The sequence below is a fragment of the Equus asinus genome, chromosome 21, assembly GCF_041296235.1.
Source record: "Equus asinus isolate D_3611 breed Donkey chromosome 21, EquAss-T2T_v2, whole genome shotgun sequence".
Taxonomy (NCBI): Eukaryota; Metazoa; Chordata; class Mammalia; order Perissodactyla; family Equidae; genus Equus; species Equus asinus.
The window spans coordinates 96,245,910-96,264,809 of NC_091810.1; the positions used below are offsets into that span (position 1 = coordinate 96,245,910).

Genomic DNA, 18,900 nt, shown 5'->3' on the forward strand with positions numbered 1-18,900 from the left:
CCTGGGGATTTTGGTTAGAATGTAGATTCTTGGTCCTAATCCTCAGTAGGTTCCAGGAATATATATTTTTAACAGTCACCCATGGGTGACAGATTCAGGTAGTCCAAGATTCTTTCTGGAGCACCAATATCCCAGAACAGAAAGTGTTGCTGCTGATACAGTGTTGGCTGTTATTTGAGTTTATTAGTCAGCTTCCGATGTGTAGTGATTTGCCATGAAAAGCTAGTCATTGCTTTCTAAGTGCATATGGTGCTGACGGAAACACACACAACTTTAATCTCTGTCTCATTAGAAGGGGGTAGTTCAGAGTTCCTCAGGAGTTACAACTTTTCCAGAATGCACAGAACCTTATGGGCAATTAAAATAATAAGAAAGGGTTATTCTTTTTCTATTTGACAAAGGAACCAGAACTCAGGCTGCCCTATGGTTTGTCCATTGTGACTTCAGTACGTATAATCTTTTGGAAGGTACAAAATCCTGAGAATGAAATCCTCGATCTCATCTCCTGAGGAATGGGACTTTATTTATGCCATGACAATATGATCGAAGTACATTGTCAAAAAGAGAAGAAAAGCATTGGAAATGCCCATATTTTGACAACCAACCATCTTAAGTCTCTTGAAAATCCATTTTTAGGTACTTCTTTATTCTGCGAACTATTACTTAATAACCAAGAAAGAGTTTGAGGAGGACAAAGCACGGGGAGAATGTTTATTTTCTAATAGGACATATGTCCATTGGCAAGATCACACAAGAGTCTATACCTGTCTTGGTTATTTTAATCTGAAGTGCGTGCCACCTCCAGAGAACATTCCACTCCAGACTCCAAAATGACTGCAGGAGGAGCCCCAGCCTCAGGGACCACATGGGAAGATGTGTTTGGCCCGCAGGAGTTCATCTGAGTTCTATTGTGCCTCAGCTGGTTTGATAACACCTTGTATTATTTATAGCAGTTGTCAGAAACCATTTCCTTTAGTCAATTAGTGTCTAAAAAAGGAGAGGGGGAGCAGGATATTTTCTGACATTTGTAGAAATAATGTGTAAAAAAAGCATACCCTTAATCATAGGACATTGTGCTGTCAGAGATTTCCCAAATATAACATGCCCCGCAGGCTCTAACTACATATTCTGTTTTTATTAATAAGAATAGTAAGCCGTATGTTCTCTGTTTTGATACTCTGTCAATGCAAACATTTATTCAAACTTCCAGCCCCTGTTTTTTGGCAAATAATTACAAAATATAAATATTGGAATTGTTTTAGCAATGAAATGGTTTATTTTGAAATAACAGGAGTTGAAAAACTGACTTTACAAATGTTTCCATTGATTAGCTGCCATATAAGGGCTAAGAGCTGAAAATATTTTGCAAAGTACAAAGACAAGGCTTTAAGTTCTGTTGGTAGGAAAAAAGACGTATCATATCTGTTGCTCATTCCCATGATAGAAATTTACAATATAGATTTAGGGATAGTATATTTTTAAGGCCTAGCATAGATTTAACAGATATAGAAAAGCTTGTTATTCATTGTCGGCGGAATTACGTATTGGTAAATATTTTCTTGGAAGAAGTTCATTGTTCTAGTTCAAAGTTAACATATGCACATACTTTATGTTCTAAGTGTTTATATTATTAAAGCCTCTCAAACATAAGTTTGGTTTTGTACATAAAATTGCAGCATTGCTTAAAATAGTGAAAATTGGCATTAATTTAGGTGACCACTAATAAAGAAGTGGACATACAGTGAAGGACAGTCATGTGCCAAATAACGATGATTCAGTCCATGATGGACTGCGTATACAGCAGTGATCCCATAAGATTAGTACCATATAGCCTAGGTGTGCAGTAAGCTATACCAGCTAGATTTGTGTAAGTACACTCTGTGATGTTTGCACAATGATGAAATCGCCTAATGACGCTTCTCTCAGAAGGTATCCCCGTCACTAAGTGACGCATGGCTATAATACACAGTTGTTAAAAAATATTTACGTTGACCTATTTCTATTGACATAGAAAAGTCATTAACATAGGTTGTAGAAAGCAAGCCTCAGAACAATAGGCTTAGTATGTTTCCATCATTTGTATAAAAATGATAAACTGTGTATGTGTGTATGCGAATGCTTAGGAAAGGGACTAGACACACCATACTAACGCCAGCGGTTACCTTTGGGCTGGGAGCGGTCTGATTTGGTAGTGGAGGGAGAGGAAGTTCAGTTAGACTTCAGTATCCCTTCTGTTTGGTTTAAACTTATTACAGTGAAAATGACATTTAGCAATGTCTAAAAGCAAGCAAGCAGCAAGAAGAAGTTGTGGATTTGTGTACGTGATTTGTATAGATTACTTGATAGAGTTCTGCTCATCATTTGAACTTACAGTTTACTGTTTCTCCCATTATTATTTAGTGATATCTCTCTATGTGGGTAATAGCCTTATAATTTATACCCATACTTCTCAATACACCAAAAAAGAAGCAGAACCATATTTAAGAGTGCAAATTGTTAAATCATGTAGATTATTGGAGTTACTGGAGATGTGGAAATCTAGGTATGGAGGGAGAAAAAAAGCTCAAAATTTAAATATATAATATTTGGTTCAAATTTTAATTTGCTCCTAAGCCATTACATTTCTTATATGAGAATCCTTTATTCTCACAGTCCTAATCACCACGTGGTAGGTTTTTATTTTATTTACTTTATACCTCTTTCTGAGCGTGAGCTCTGTGAGGACATGGCATTTTCATGTATGTCTGCAAATGTTCCTGTGAATGATGATTTAGAGATCCCAGATCTGTGTTGTTGTGCTGCCTGTAGTCAGATCTTGGTTCTTAAGTATGTTAGAAATTCAGGGGAATAGAATTGTAACAACAAAGTGTGATAAGCGATTTATGTATAGATACAAATTTATTTATCAGGGAGACAGATTATCTTTTTACCTGGTTAATTTTATGTTTTCAGACATATAGACTCTCAGTGTATTCTTCTTTTTTATCAGTTAAGCCTTATTCGAAATATTGAGTAGACACACAAAAAATATGCCTCCCTGTTACCACTCTGGTTTAAAGAACTTTTGAAATTTTAGGCTTCTGCAAAATACAGTCTGAAACTTGGTTATTATATAGCAGTTGCAATAATATTAGTTTAATTTGTTGTTGCTCAACATTTCAGACCTAGTTAAGTATGTGAGTTATGTGGAACCTTTCCCCAAGGATATTTAAGCTGCACTGAAGTGAAAATATGAGTTGTCAACCCATGTCTTCGTTTTGTAACATATCTTCCTCATTTACGCCAGGGAAAAACAACTGGGCCTTGAGTCACTATTTGTCAGGGAAAACATAATTCCTATTTCTATGTGAGCATATGTGAATTTGTGATTTTTTTTTTAAAAAAGCTCAAGTTAAACTGAGATCCTAATATTTTATTGTTATGAGAAATAAATTCAGTTGACACTAGTATATTGACTGTGTTTGAGATTATTTGTTAAAAAAGTAATCTTTAAAGTCAAACATATAGATCAGTAGAAATATCCATAGGATTGTAAAATTAAACTGTGTAGCACATTTGTGGCTTCAGTGTTTGTAAAATTTGTAATAAGAGATATATTTGTTAAGCAATAGGAACTTTTATGGGTTAAATGGGAAGGAGGAAATGTTCATGCATTGAGTTGTGTCATGAGAAGTCCACATTTAATTCATTTAATTAGGATGCATTTGAGTAATACTATACCATATTCCTAATTGGTTCCATTCGTTATATTCTGAAGAATAGCTATTTTAGATCTCTTTAATTATAAACATAGATTTTACATACTTTTCTCATAGTGATTAATAATTAAGCAACATATTTTGGGCAATCTTCAATAGAAATGAACCAGTAAAACTTCCTGGATCGAGGTTGCTATATTAGGTTTTAAATTAGAGATTTGGATTTTCAAGATTTATCTGTTACGGTCAAGCTTTTGTACTCAGACACAGTTAGTAGTATTGAGGGCTGGTGCCACATTAAAATTTTAGGAGTTCTGCAAACTGTGACAGCTATGATTGTCTGGTCCTAATAGAGATATGCTTTATATTTTGGCCAAAATTTTTTTTTTCTGTTTGTCATTTCTTCACATGTTGACTTTGTAGTTTAGCCCAATTAATTGAGCCTGCTCAAATGAAAAACAGGCACAGGCTAATTACGGAGAAGATCCTAATGACCGTTGGCTGTGAGAGTGGTTTCTGCCTTGAAAGCAAAGGTGGGCCAGTGGGGCATGCAGCTGATTCCACCATGGGAATACTTCCTCAGTGCTCTCTTCAGCATCTTCGCACTTATTTATGAGTTGTGCAGTAACATTATTCGGGAAGCAAAGGAGAATTTGCTCCCATTCCTCAAGGAATGGAGATCATATTTAGAAAGGTTTTAGGCAGAGATACCGCCAACCTCTGTAAGAAGCTAGATAGATGATATTGTTCAGAAGATATAAAGGTTGAAAATTAAGATTTTGGCCCCTAGTTACTATGCTAAGTAAAATATAACTCATTTAAGTAACCTTTAGAATCAAAGCCCATAATTATGGCATTCCAGTGGGAATAACGATATCACAATGTGTTATGGCGTTCCATCTAGCATTCACAGTTTTGTCGTCCTAATTTCACATTGGTAGATTTCGGTTGGGGCAATGTACCATTCTCCCTGAAAATTGCCAGGATGGTGATATCTGATTTTTCTACCATTTAGCTCTGGAGCATATACCAGCATTGTTAATTTTGTCATAATCTGTATTCTGTTTTCCTAACTATTATATTGAAATACATACTAAATGAGATGGACATTTATGACTACCTAAGGCTTACAAGATAACTTCTTTGTGTAATATATGGAGCAAATAAAATACTAAGTAGGATTAGTGTTTTCTCTATATGGAGCAAATAAAATACTAAGTAGGATTAGTGTTTTCTCTAGAAGAATGATAAAGTAGCATTCAGGGGCTGGCCTGGGGTTCACCGGTTTGGATCCCAGGTGCGGACATGGCATCGCTTGGCAAGCCGTGCTGTGGTAGGCATACCACATATAAAGTGGAGGAAGATGGACATGGATGTTAGCTCAGGGCCAGTCTTCCTCAGCAAAAAGAGGAGGATTGGCTGCAGATGTTAGCTCAGGGCTAATCTTCCTCTAAAAAAGAAAAAGTAGCATTCATAGTGTTATTTTATTATGCTTTCTTGTAGAAGAGGGAAATGTTAAGAGAGAGCCTGTTTGAATATCATCAGAAAAAAATGCAAACTTCCCTTCTTTTGCCAGAATTGAAGACTGATTCTGTCAGGAATTCACAGATAATTATTTAAATGTTTTAAATTTGCAAAACTGCGTGTAACTGTTTCAGATTATTCTGTGGATAAAGAAAATCTTCCATCAACTTCACGATTAAGGAGGTATATAAATGTGGCTCTGTCTTTACTTCATTAGCTCCTGCTCTCTTTCCAACGAGTGGTGTTTGATGCTGGTTTCATTCAGTTCTAAAGGAGACATCACTGGTGTATTAAACTCTGTCTCTATAGCCCAGGCATTGTAACTTGTAGAAAATACTTATAAACTTGTATTCAGATATACTAAGAAAAATATTCAGTCATGCCACAAATCTGATTGTTGGCTCACTCGGACCAGGCACTGTTTCGGTGCTGGCTGTTTAGTGGAAAACTAGTCTGACCACGGCCTGCCATCATGGAGCTGATTTTTTTATGACAAAGGTAGCTGATTAGCAGTTATTGAGATAGGTGCATAATATCATGCCAAGTATGAGTAAGTGCTCTGAAGAGAAATAAAGCAAGGTAAGGCTCTGGCAAGTCGGGCTGGTGTTGAAAGCCACAGAAGTGGATGCTTTTGATAGTGGGCTGGGAAAGCTTCTAGGAAGATCCCTGTGGTGGGAACTGCATAAAGGGCTGTTTGGGTCCAAAGCTGGTGACCCAGGATACAAAGAGCACCGAGCCCTGGTGATATTTACCTTCTGGTGATTCTTAGCTTTTTAAATTTTTTTTGCTTTGCCTGATACAGGAATCAATTCAGAATTCACTTTTTAATAGCGTAGAGGCTTCATGTTTTCTTTTGTCTTAAATATAGATACTTAAGGGACGAGAGTCATGTTCTGACTTGGATGCAGTTTAGTCAGCTGCCTCGGGAGTTCTCATCTTTAGCAGTAGGGTTTCACCTGACCAGCACCCACTCATTCTCCTCCCAATAGGCGGCCGCCCGATGCTGGGGAATCAGAGCTATCAGAATGATCAGGGAACTGCTCTGACAGACCTTAGGTTGCTTGTTTGAGCTGGGAAACTCACGCTTCCTTTTCTGGGCAGCAGCTTGTCACCCATAACACAGTGTCATGTGTCAGACCAGCAGGCCATGTTGACAGCCGCCCTGCCATTCCAGAGGATGTTGGTTGAAAGTTATCTTTTTTCTCAGCAGGATTTCTGAGACTTTGGTCCTTTGTGTATCTCCTTCATGATTTTTGCCATTGTGTTTGCTTAGTCTTATTCTTTCAATTCTTCCTAGTAAACGTTAACCTCTTCCTAAGCTACAGTGTCTGTGTAATCACAGGCTTGGCTAGCTAGTTTTAGCATTCAGATGCATCTATTACAATTCTGTTGTTTCTGCACCACTTCAAATCGCCATGGGTGCTCCCAGTAGTGTGTGTACCGCCCGCCGAGAAACACTGATCTCAGCTTTTTGTTGTGTGGAATTGGATACTGCTGAAGGCTGCATTAACCCGTTCAGACCACGGTGTTTCCCATATAATAAATCACAGCTTTGCTACTCTACTTTGTCGCTTAATGAGGAAAGAAATGACCATACAACCTCTAGAAATGCTTAGTTGGTTGTTTGTGTACTGAAATCTCTGTTAATATTTGGGACAAGCCCTGGGCAAAATTGTTCTGTGAGCCAACTTAGTTTGCTAAAGCAATGCATTGCTAATTATGACTTGTTGACACCAGTGAGTCAGGGGGAGAAGTTAGGGTTTTGGGCAAGGGGCCCCTCCAAACATCGATGGTGAAGTTGGTCATCTCTTCCAGTTAGATGAAAACTGTCTTAGTAAATAAAAAGACCTCAAGTAATCACTCAGTTAACTTCCTCGATATGTAGCCTATTTCAAAATCAGAAGCTAATGAAGAAAGTCCCCAAAATTCCCGGCTAACTGCTCTGGGATGTCATAGGACCGACCTGTGTATATTTGGTTCAGAAGAACTGAAATGAGTAGTAAACATATGTGACTTGGAAATTTAACCTTGCTCAGAGAGGCTATCCAATTCTCCAAAATAGAATTATAGTCTCATGCTTTGTCAGCGTCTGTTTATCGTCTATCGCAGTATGTATGCAACCCTTAAATAGATATTTATATGAAGCCATCCGCTGTCTGTTTAGTGCTAATATACATTAATTGCTATAAGAGTAATTAGTAATTTTGTATGCTTTTTTTTAAACTTTATCTTTGATCCTTCTCTTGGTTTCCTTTGGTCTACTGTTATATTTTCTTCTTTTCTATTTCCCTCCTCGTATCTCGAAGTAGAAAATATATGTGATTTCTGACATCACTCAAGGAGAAATTGGTTCTTGGTTCTTGGTTCTTGTGGCAGGGTATGCTTGTTTTTAGAACGTGTCATATAATGTGAGAAACTCTGTAGTTTAGTGTTTGGAATTTGATCAATAGGTAAAAGAGGGCTTGTTACACAGGTTTTCAAAAGTTTGATTTTCACTGCAAAACTGTTAAATTCCCCAATCATTTTTGTTTTTGTTCAGTGAAGTTTATTATAAAATGTTGAAATAATAGGTCAGAAATTTACCTCAGAAGCAACTTATCTATTAGTAAATATCTTTACATTAGAAATATTTCCTTCAATAATTATTTACAAACAACATATTTTTAGGGCAAATATGTTTGCAAGAATTCCCACAATCTGGACATTACCACGCACTTTTAAACATTGTCTCTATCTTTAAAACAAAAATCCATTATTAGTCGAAGTAATGTTTTGTGAATTCAGTATTGATCCAAATCTTATAAAATCTTAATTTACCAAAACACTCAGTTATGAAGATCTCCAGTCTTCCCTGGAATTCTTCTGTTTGAATAAAGAGAAAGATTGCAAGACAATAATCTGATATTAGCAATTTAGTCAAGTCAGTTTATAGGATATAATCTGAGTTCGTTACCCACTGTGCCCTATATCAAGGGCTGGAACACACATTACCAGGTGCAGCAAGATTAATAATGCGTAAAGGTCAGTGTCCATCTGATTGCTCAGGGTCCATGCCTGGCTAATTATTAATATTTTGATTTTCATCCTTGCCCATATATTTCACCATTAAATAGTATTTTCAACTCACAAATATATATCTATAATTCTTTCACTGACACTTTTGGAAGTAAATAGAATTTCTCTGCTGTATAAAATAAAAATAACCATAACACCCACTTGCAAGCATTTTAGTAATTAAAGTGTATTTTGTATTTGAGTGGAACTAAGCCGGTAACATTGTGGAAAGGAAAAATAATCAAGTCTAGAAATTGATTTTGTATTTGTATTTATGCGTAACCACCTAGCAATGAAGATATTTCTAGTGGTGCCACTCTCTTTCCTCATGTTGTTTAGACCCCATAGAGCATGAGGAAATATGTCCTCAGGGTTGGGGAAACATCCTCATATACATGTTTATTCCTATTAGTTTGAATAAAATGTATTCATTTATCAAACACTTTAAAAATATCTGTTATGTTCCAGGAACTGGGTAAAAAAATGGTGATTCACCCTGTTGTCAGGGAATTTTTAACCTTGGAGGCAAAAGGACCAAGAGATAACAAAGTCCTGAGAATATTCTGAGATGGAAGAATGTTTAGCACAGTTGGCCCAGATTTATAGAGAAGGTGATATTTGAATAGCAGTGGAAACAAGGAGAAGGGATTTGCCAGATTGAAGGGGTGCGGAAGGACGTGTCAAGCCAAATGAAAGGTTAGCATATAGAGAGTCTCAGAGCTCACGGCAGCCTGGCACGTGTTTGGACCCTGGGCGGCAACTCGCAGCTCCTTGCTACCAGGGAGGATCCTAGCGATGCAGCACAGGGAGAAACCAAAAGGATAAAACATGCCAGTTCAAGACAAGGGGGAAGGTTCAAGGAAGAGGGAGTTGTCAGTGCAGTCAGAGGTCAGGCAAAGACAAGGACGATGCCTAAGCCTTGGCTTCGGTTTTTATGAGAGCACCGACTGCTGTTGCTGAGCAGGAAAGTAATAGGTGTGGAGGTCACACTGATGTGGATTCACAGTGAAGGGGAGAGGAAGAAGCAGAGAAACAGCACGTGTAGATGGCGCTTTAGATATGTGTCTGGGAACAGCAGACGACAGGGAGAGGAGGACGTGTAGCCAGGCAGGGACCCTCTCCTCCTGCTGTGCCACCCTCTCCATTTTGGAGCTACTTCAGCACTTCGGGGGCTAAGAGAAGGAATTGTGGGAAAGGCAGGGCCTTTGTATATAGAGGGAGTATAAGGGGGAAGATGTCTTGAGAAGGAGTGAGTCAAGGTGGAAGACTAACTGCAGGCAGAAGGGAAAACTCCTGGGAGACTGAGAGAGAAGATAAGAAAGATGGTTTAAAGGTGAGTGGCAGGGAGATGAGAGGGAGCTCATGCCGAGGGCCACTGTTTGACTATGAAGTATTTGTGGCATATAAGATCATCGCTGTTGATGGGCAGAGGACCATGGAGGAGGAGGGACTTAAGAGTGATGAAGTTTTAGGAAAGCTGCTGTGTGAATGCTGGAGGGAGCTGTCCAGGACAGGGGGAGGATTCCTCGGCAGTGGGAGGGCCTCAGTCATGTCATAATTTATAGGGGCGATGATGGGTGTGTGTATGTGTTCTCAAGTGTGTGTTTGAGTGTGTTTGTGTGTTGTGTTCATGTATATGTTTATATGGGTGTGTTCATGCCTGTGTTTGTGTATCTTTGTGCCCTACAGGTGAGTCTAGTCCAGATGTAATAATTGGTCATTTAATTTACCAAAGTTTATGGAGCTCCCTCTGTTTTCCATCACCATGCTAGGCACCGGGGTTATGAGACGAAGAACGTTGTTTCTGTCCTTGGGAACATGTAGTCTAGTGGATCAGACCTCTAGGGAAATAAAACGCTGCAGAGGAGAGAAGAGGTAATTCAGAGGAGGCGGTGCTGATACACGTTGGGGTGGAGGTGGAGGAAGTGAAATCTTGGAAGCTTCTTGGGGGAAGCGACATCCTTGGCTGGCTTCTAAAGGAGGTGAATAATTGCAGGTGAGGCACTAGAAGATTCTAGATAGGAGGACAAAAGAGATTGTTGACCACAGATGTGGTACGTGCTCAAGGCGTGAAGCAGTTGAGAAATTCTGAATGTGGAGCAAAGATTCAGGAAGCTGGGTGAATCTTAGAGTTTATGGCTGGCTTTGCTGTGTGTTTATAGAACCAGGAGTTAGGACCAGAAAATTTTTTGAAAACAAAAATATTTCTTAAGTGTTGGTATGAGTTGGTTCTTTTTAATCTTTCTCAAAAGTTGTAGTCTTACTATAATATTTTCCAAATCTGGCATCTGGTGTCTTTTTTTTTTTTTTTTGAGGAAGATTAGCCCTGAGCTAACATCTGCTGCCAATCATCCTCTTTTTGCTAAGAAAGACTGGCCCTGAGCTAACATCCATGCCCATCTTCCTCTACTTTCTATGTGGGACGCCTACCACAGCGTGGCTTGCCAAAGTGGTGCCATGTCCGCACCCAGGATCCGAACCAGCGAACCTGGGCTGCTGAAGCAGAATGTGCGCACTTAACCGCTGCGCCACCAGGCTGGCCCCATCTGGTGGTTTTTAAAAAATTAATATTAAGAATGACAGTATTAATCCTAAAATAAATTTTTAAAAATTCTACTAGATATCCAGGTTAATATATCTAGCAGACTTTAGATATATATATTCATATTGTATATGAATTTTTGTATATATATTTATGTGACTATATATATTTATATTCTCTTTTCTAATTTCCAAATTATAAATGTACCATATGCCAAGTGACCATCTTTGGCCCATGAAAAAGTAAGTGTAATCAAGCACTATTTATTATACTGTGTCGTTGCCTCTTTGTGGTGTGAAACTTTTAGAGTTATTAAAGCCTTCTTTCCTTTGTTGGTAACATTCAAGAGAAAAAAATAATGTATACTTTTGTATCTGTAACTACTAAGCGTTTTCTGAAAGTTTTCATCCTGACTGAAAGAGAAAGTAAGTTGTTAAAAGCAAAAACGCCAGCTCTCAGCAGCAGGCTGGTCGTCAGCCCCGAGTTAATAGGTCATTAGGCGACAGGGGACCCCCGCTCCGGCTTCATTCCTACCTCTGAAGTGCATCACGCTGCCCAAATCAGATTGCTCACTTAATATTTAATGTTTCTGCGATGGAATCACTTTCTCCCTTGAGGTTGACTTCAGATTTGCCAGACCCACTGACAACACTGAGCTCCTTATTTTCCCCACATGACCTCAGCTTCTGCTTAAAAAATGTTCGAATAAAGGATGCTTTTGTTCATATCTCGCCTGCCCGTGATATATTGACAAAGTGTCTGCCGGCTGAATGGAATAGTTTTACAGTATGAGTGCCGCTTTCAGGGGAGGGGCAGGACTCCGGCTGGAGAAGGAAGTGAATTGGATAGGTCAGGAGAATGTACCATTTGTAAACACCCCCTTCCTTTTTTATTCACGTGTCAGGACAGCAGGAGCAGGCTGTTCAGTGCCCGTCCCTGCGCAGAGCCGGAGGCAAAGCAGCTTGGAAGTCAGCTGCAATTTTTAAACCTTGCTTTTTATTCTCCGGTGATGATCTTCAAGTGCTTGGACCTGCCTTAGAAGCTGTTTTGAAACTCACATGGTTTAGTCCACTAACTGCATGTTGGGTAAATTCAAAACCCACATGCTCGTCCTCTTGCAGTGGAATAAGTCACATCTGATGGACATTTTCTGTGCTTATAGCATAGTAATGAACGTCTGACAGGCGCGACCTTTCATAAGACAACCCACACTATTGGCTTTCTGCCCAGAATATTGCTGCAACACTATCTGTGATTGGTTATCTCTCTATCATGCATTGCTTCACAAGGGGAAACGGCTCCTTTTTTTAATAAATCTACGATGGCTGGCTGCAATATGCCTCACTGTAAGTACCGTGTGTGTGTGTGTCTGTGTGTGTGTGTTTGTGAGAGAGAGAGAGGGGGAGAGAGAGGCTGACTTGAATATTACTTAGTCTGGTAGCACATGGCGAGGTTGTGATACTGTAGGACACCGGTGAAGTGCTACTTAGTAAATCTTAACCTATCTCTTTTTTCTACAGGTTGGTACTAAGAAGTGCCTTTCCTGACGTCTCTGCTGCTTGGAACCGCTTCTAGAGCAGTCTCTGCTTTTGCCTTGCTTGCTGCCAGCTAGACTGTGACGACAGCACATCCACCCTCCACCTCTAGCCCAGACACCCCCATTTCTACTTATAATCAAGAGAAAAGCTCTAAGTATCTGGCATTGCCCTAGGCTGCTTTAGTTTTAAAAGAAAAGTTTGCTGAAAAAGTAAGATATCTTCTGCCAGGAAATCAAGGAGGAAAAAAAAGAATCAGTTTCTCGATTTTGCTCTAAACTGCTGCATCTGTCTATGCCAAACTAATCAATATCGATTGCACCACCAAACTCCATTGCAAATTCAGCTGTGAGGAGATTCCCTTTCAGACAACTTTGCTGAAAGCAGCTTGGAAATTCGGTGTCAGAGGGTTTGCCACGTTTTCATGCTTGCATTTTGGGCTCCAAATTGGCACTGGGCAGGGGTTCCTGAGAGCACCCGGCTGATCCAAGGCCCTACCTTTAGACATTCATCTACTCACGATCCTAGTGTTTCTGTAAAAACCAAAACCTCTTTGAATTAACAGTTTCACGCTGTGAATTTCTAGTGGGAGATCTTTTCCTTGATATTGACAACACAATTTTCCATGTACTTTTAAAGCAGGGAGTGGGGGAAAAGTATTTTGGAGGGGACATTTTCATCATCATTTTACAGTTTTATCAGTTCAGCTTTTTTTTTTTTAATTTTTTTGGTTGTTGCTGTTTTTTTTGGGGGGGGGGGTTGGGCTTGTTGGTTTCACTGAAAAATTTAACTACCTGTAAAATCTAAACATGGCTGTTAGTGTCACACCAATTCGGGACACAAAATGGCTAACACTGGAAGTATGTAGAGAGTTCCAAAGGGGGACTTGCTCACGGCCAGACACGGAATGTAAATTTGCACATCCTTCGAAAAGCTGCCAAGTTGAAAATGGACGAGTAATCGCCTGCTTTGATTCATTGAAAGTGAGTAAATATTATATTATTTTAAGGATACGCAATAATTGAATAAAGGGGATATGGACGTACAGTCCACTGAGCTTGGAATTGTGGATTGCTTTGTTAATAGTCCAGCTGCACGGTGTGTTCTTATTGATGGTGTTGGGTGGGGGAGTTTACTGAGAAGCAGTAGAACCAAGTCTGGCCAAACTTTGTTATGACAACTTTATGACTCCTTTAATGCTACGGTGTTTTTTCTAGAGCAGAAACTCTCAGTGTACTTTTTACTCAGTAACAGCAAAGTCAGTGTCTGTCTGTGGGCATAGGAAATGTAGATACGTTGTGTGTCAGCATATGCACAGATTGTGTCCAAGGCCATGGCAGGAGCTGGCCGAAGATGGTTTGTTTTCACTTGTTTGTAAGAGTGCTGTACTGTTGGAGAAGAATAGCAGATTTGAGGGCAGCTAAACTTGTGTAGACCTTTTGTACTAATGTTTTGACGTTATGGATTTCCTTTTGATCGCATGAGCATATGCTTTTAAGGCCAGAAGCAATGTATTTTGTGGAAAATATGACTAGAAGTAAGATTCTCAGCTGCTGCTTCAGTACTCTGAGGCATAAACTTTGTTGAATGTGAGTTTTATAAATAAATAAGTAGAAACTCCTAAGTACTATTGTTACTTGGATTTTTTTTTTTACCTTCTAAAATTCTAATGTGAAGTAACTTAGCCGCTTATTTCCTGTTAGATCATGATTTTTTTTTTTTATTTGTAACAGTCTGAGCTAGAAGTGTGAAAAGTTAACTTTTCTGGACACCATAGTATGAAAAGATTCATTTCAGTATATCTTGACATTCAAAATGTCATTGGGTTCGTATTTCAGGTATCAGGTTTGAAAAGGGGTCTTTTAAAAGATAGCATACATGTCTTTATTTTGATGTGCAGGGTCATGACTAGAAATGTGGCGACTCCTGGGTGCTCTCTCTGTACCTGGTTTAGTTGAATTGCCTTTGATTACTAATGTGCCACGATAATTCACTCTTTGTCCCTTTGAGAAGGGGACTCTGTCATTTCTATATATAAAGAAGTAAAAGTGTCATAGATCCATCCTGTCTTTTGCAAAAAAAAAAAGTGCTATGATAATAATGCTTTCTTTAATACTATAGGGGTGAATTAACTGAAGTAGTTAACTCATAAGTTAACTCATAACTTACCCCGATGTTAGGAGTCAAGCAGTTCGCTTAATTGCTTCTTGGTCCAGTTGGGGCTGCTCACTTTGCTAAAGTTTTCACCAAAGACTCAAGGATATTATCTTCAGAGTAGGATAAAAAGGAGGTATTAAGAAAAACAAAGGTATCTTATAATGTTAGATTATTCTTAATGTCATAGTTCTAAAGATCAGTAAGCAAAAGTTATAAATTACTATTGGGCCTGTTCTGTCTTTCCTTTGAAAGGCATCGATGAAGGGCCTTTGTGAATGTGTGTTCCTAAATTCATGCTGACTGAACTGAATTTAGGTGTAATTAGAGACTGGGGCTCATAAAATGAGGGGCGAAGGGCTAATTACACTTGTCGGTAACCAGCTGTGTCCATAAGTAACCCTGTTTTGACCCAATTACTGGTAAATCCAATTTTTAATCCTACAGACAGTTGATGGTGCCCTCGTAGCTGCAAAATGAAGGACATTAAACTTGGCTGTGACGTTGGGTGGTTTCACAGAAGACCTGCCTCCACACTATTTGGAAACATTGTCACACATTAAAATTCAGTTGCTATTTTTCCATCTCAAAATATTTTTTTAGTTGCTGCTCATTTGTGGCCATGGAACAGTCCGCCTTTGAGTACAGCAGCAGCATTGCTTAATGACATGCTGTGTGGTTAACAAGATTCAACTGCCACATCAAGGACTTTTTTAAATAATAAATAATTTCAAGATTTTAAATTTACTTATGAAATGAACTCATTATAGCAGCTAATAAATGCAAACTTTGTCCTTAATCTTTGTCTTTTTAAGAGAAACTGAAATTTAACTTATAGTGTTTAAAACTTGGTAAAATATTTTGATTTGAAGAAGAGGAAAAAAACCACAAATTTATTTATGGTGGAGCTTCCTCCCCAGAACAACACTTCCTTAAATGTTAGTGAAATAGCTATGGTAAGGATTAATTTAAAAAATTTTGAATATGTAACTAACTATTCATGTTTCAAAAACCATGTTTCTTAAATACGTGTATTTATAACTAACAGATTATGTGATTCTTAATACAGTATTTAGAATCCTACATTTTAGATAGTAGTCTTCCTGGGTCCAATTTTGTGGCTAAAATAGATCAAAAACATATTTTAAAACAGTTGAAGTAACTCTGTGACTCGTACTTGAAGTTCTGAAATTTGGGAGCGTTACGAGGTCTCCATGCCAGTAACTGCTAGATCATTTGTGTTGTCTCAGAGAGTAAACGGAAGGAATTTAGAAAACTTGTTATATCCTGACTTCTTTAATAAAATGTGTTCTATGTATTGCTACAACCCATAGTCCAGCCTTTTGTGAGTTCTTGAGCCATGAGATGGAGGTGGCCTGTGTAATCTACTATTTTTAGCAAGTTAGGAAAGCAAACCAAATACTCTGAGAGGACCCTGTGAAATGGCTGCGCCCTTCAGCTGTGCTGTTTCAGACTTTGGCCAGGCTCCCAGGTGACTTACGTTTACAGCAGACTTCTACTTGGAAGAGGCAAATTCATTTCATTGAAAACAGAAGTCGAACAATTCAAAAAAGTACTTATTTAAAAGAAATCAATTGGCATATTACTAAAGGTAATAGGAAGAAAGTTAGCTGATAGTATTTTAGTTGCCTATGGGTGATTTTTAAAGTTTAGAAAATTAGATTAAATTTACTACATGAAAACATAGAATTCTCTGTCACAGTAAATGTGTTGCTAAGTAAAGTGAGAATACATGATAATGAGAAATATATGTATATATTAAGTATGTTGGAAATAGAACAATAATAGGAAAGAGCAAAAGCTGTAATAACGTGTACTAGTTTATAAGTTAAACAATATTTTAAGTGCTTAATTTTTCTCACTTAATTTTGCTTTTACTCCTCAATCTTAATTTAAACAGTCTAAAAGTATATTCAAATTGAGAATTAAATTGCTTACAAACTATTGATTTGAGTGTTTTAGCTATTTCAGAAATCCTTAACATTTGAAAACTTGCATTATTTTATGCGGGAGAGGAATTTTTTTTTTTTAATGATTTGTGAAAGGGATACCAAAAGAGAAAAAAATTTAAAATGTCAACACTGCAAGCTGCCATTAGAATATTATATTTCAAAAATGATGATTCAAATAGTAGTTATTGGCAAGGTACCTGTTTTCTTCAGTAACAGTTCTCTCAACTGAAATTTAGGTGGTTGATGTAAAGAAAGCCTACAGAATGTATTTTAATATGATGCCGAGTTATTTATGTTATAAAAAAATAAGCTTTCACCATATGATCAATAGAAATAGATTATTGCTTATTGAATTCTTCTTTTTCAAATATCCATTCGTTTTTCAGCTGCCCGGGGAGAGGGGATGAAACTTTTATGTTTACTATCTATTTTCCAAAGATCTAGCAAAACTCTTTTACCTCTGAAAACTTTAGTCACTTGTTCTCTTTTCAAATTAGGCAATTTTGTTTAAGATAATTAGAGGTTCATTTCACTATTATACACGTTTGTATATATAGATAGCACAGCCGATCAAATTGATCATAGACACATCGGAGGTCAGATTCCACTGCGGAGTGGCATGGAATCGAGGACACTTGAGTGACCACATCTGAGGTGCCTCTGAAGCCCTAGCAGAATGTGTGAAGTACAGAAATCAGCTGCTAGATGACACACAAGTGTGTAAACGTCCCAGTAAATAAGCAGCTAGAAAACTCCAAGTCAGTAAGTCTGTGAGGCAGGTCAAGTCCCTGGATGGCCGCATAGGCAGGGGGTGGCATAGTGGGACATTACAAAGTGGTCCAGAAGGTGCTGATAGTTAAATTTTAGAAGACCCTCTGTTGTTAGCATGGTGCATCTTTAACAGAGCGCTGTCTGGGTTGTCGCTGCTCTTTCTGAGTCCCCAGCAGGATGTCTCCATCCTGTCTTTTGCACCACTTTAACTGATAATCCTGACGAAATGCTATCTGCGGATTTCAAAATCAACATCCAATTTTGAATTAAAACTTTGATCTAGCAGACTCCTAATTGGAATAGCTTTTACCCCGGAGTTTTGTTGTTGTTATTGTTTGATATTTTGCTAGTGGTGTCTCCCATGTGATGTTAAAACGTTGACAGTTATTATATTATACATACAGCTAACTCCATAGGTGTCTTTCAGTGACAGGCTGAGGCAGGACTTCCTCGTTGCCCCCAGTGACTGAGGAGATGAGCTGACTGGAAGGCATAACTTACGTAGCAGTGTGTAGCTCGTGGACATTCACGATGTATTCCTTAAGCAGAAGCTTTGTAAAGGCTTCCCTGTGACTGTGCTGTGATGTCATCGACTCTGACATGAGCCTTTCTTTAATGAAATTCTCCATGGCTGCAGCTGCTTTGGTCATATTTACATATTTATATTCTTATAGTTAGACATTTTGTAGAAAAGTGTTCTTTAAAGGGGTAAAGATTTTTAACCTTTTGGACAAATTTCAAGCCGTGTTTTGAATCGTGCTACCTAAGGCATAATTCTAGCACTACTTATTCTGTTTCCTTTCGTAGCATTTTGGTACACCGCTTCTGTTTTTCTTTTTCTCATTAAACCTTGCTTCAATTTGTGCTTGTTACAAACTAAAAACAATTTAAGCCTAAAGAAATGTGGCACTTACAGTTGAGTTCAAACTTTAGCTGTAACTGAGACTTCTAAACCTACCAAAAATTCTGATTCCACGAATAGCCTCAAAACAATTGCATGGACAAGCTGTTCTGACTTAAAAGAGTCTGTGCGGCGTGGGGCAAACTTCCTACTCAGGAAGGGTGTCGGTGTTCACCTGCTTCACGCAAGAGGCGAGCAGTCGGATGTGCCGCAGACTCAGCGCAGACGCCCAGAGACCTAGTTTGGGAGGCTCATGATGTCATTTTCCTTGCCCAGGATAAGGAGAGGGTTTTGGCTTATCGACATCACCAGTCTGCTATCTTTTATGCTGAGCAATGGCTCTGCCTTCCCACAGACTTAGACAAAGCTTCTTATTTTCTTACGAAGAGATCCTGTTGAAGAACTTTCGAGGCTTTTTTTTTTTAAGCTTTAGCAGAAACGCATTCTGTGCTTTTAGATAGCAATTTTCTATTTTAACAGGCCAAAAATTATGACAGTCAGTGGAAGTAGATAACTAAATAGATGGCCTTTGATTTAACACTATTGATAGTTACTAATATGCAGAAACTTCAGTAAAAGCAACTGGAAGGGCTTGTTAGAAATACTTAGTTGTTCGAAGTATGGTAGATTATTACAGTAGTGATTTCTTTGTGAATTTCACTGTAAAGAAGAGTAACTCTAGTGAGGACATCTTGTTGTAATATTCATTTATAGTAAACAACTGCAGAGTTTTTATCTAATCCTGTAT

At 38.3% G+C, this 18,900-nt stretch overlaps 1 protein-coding gene across 49 annotated transcripts in view; it reads left to right on the top strand.

Moving 5' to 3' along the window:
* MBNL1 (muscleblind like splicing regulator 1) overlaps positions 1–18,900 on the top strand; it is a 192,344-nt gene that overhangs the window by 40,127 nt on the left and 133,317 nt on the right. For 25 of the 49 annotated variants that reach the window (XR_011496704.1, XR_011496705.1, XR_011496706.1 and 22 more), the window contains exon 2: positions 12,339–13,336. The exons of 17 other annotated variants lie outside the window; for them this stretch is intronic. Coding sequence is in view for 28 of the 32 variants with exons in the window: in XM_070493693.1 (XP_070349794.1) it covers positions 13,163–13,336 (174 nt within the window). In the remaining 4 variants the exon portion in view is untranslated. Of the gene's footprint in view, positions 1–11,727; positions 12,165–12,338; positions 13,337–18,900 lie in introns of those variants that run through there. 7 more of the 49 variants (XM_014849561.3, XM_070493689.1, XM_014849571.3 and 4 more) reach the window with 2 other exon arrangements.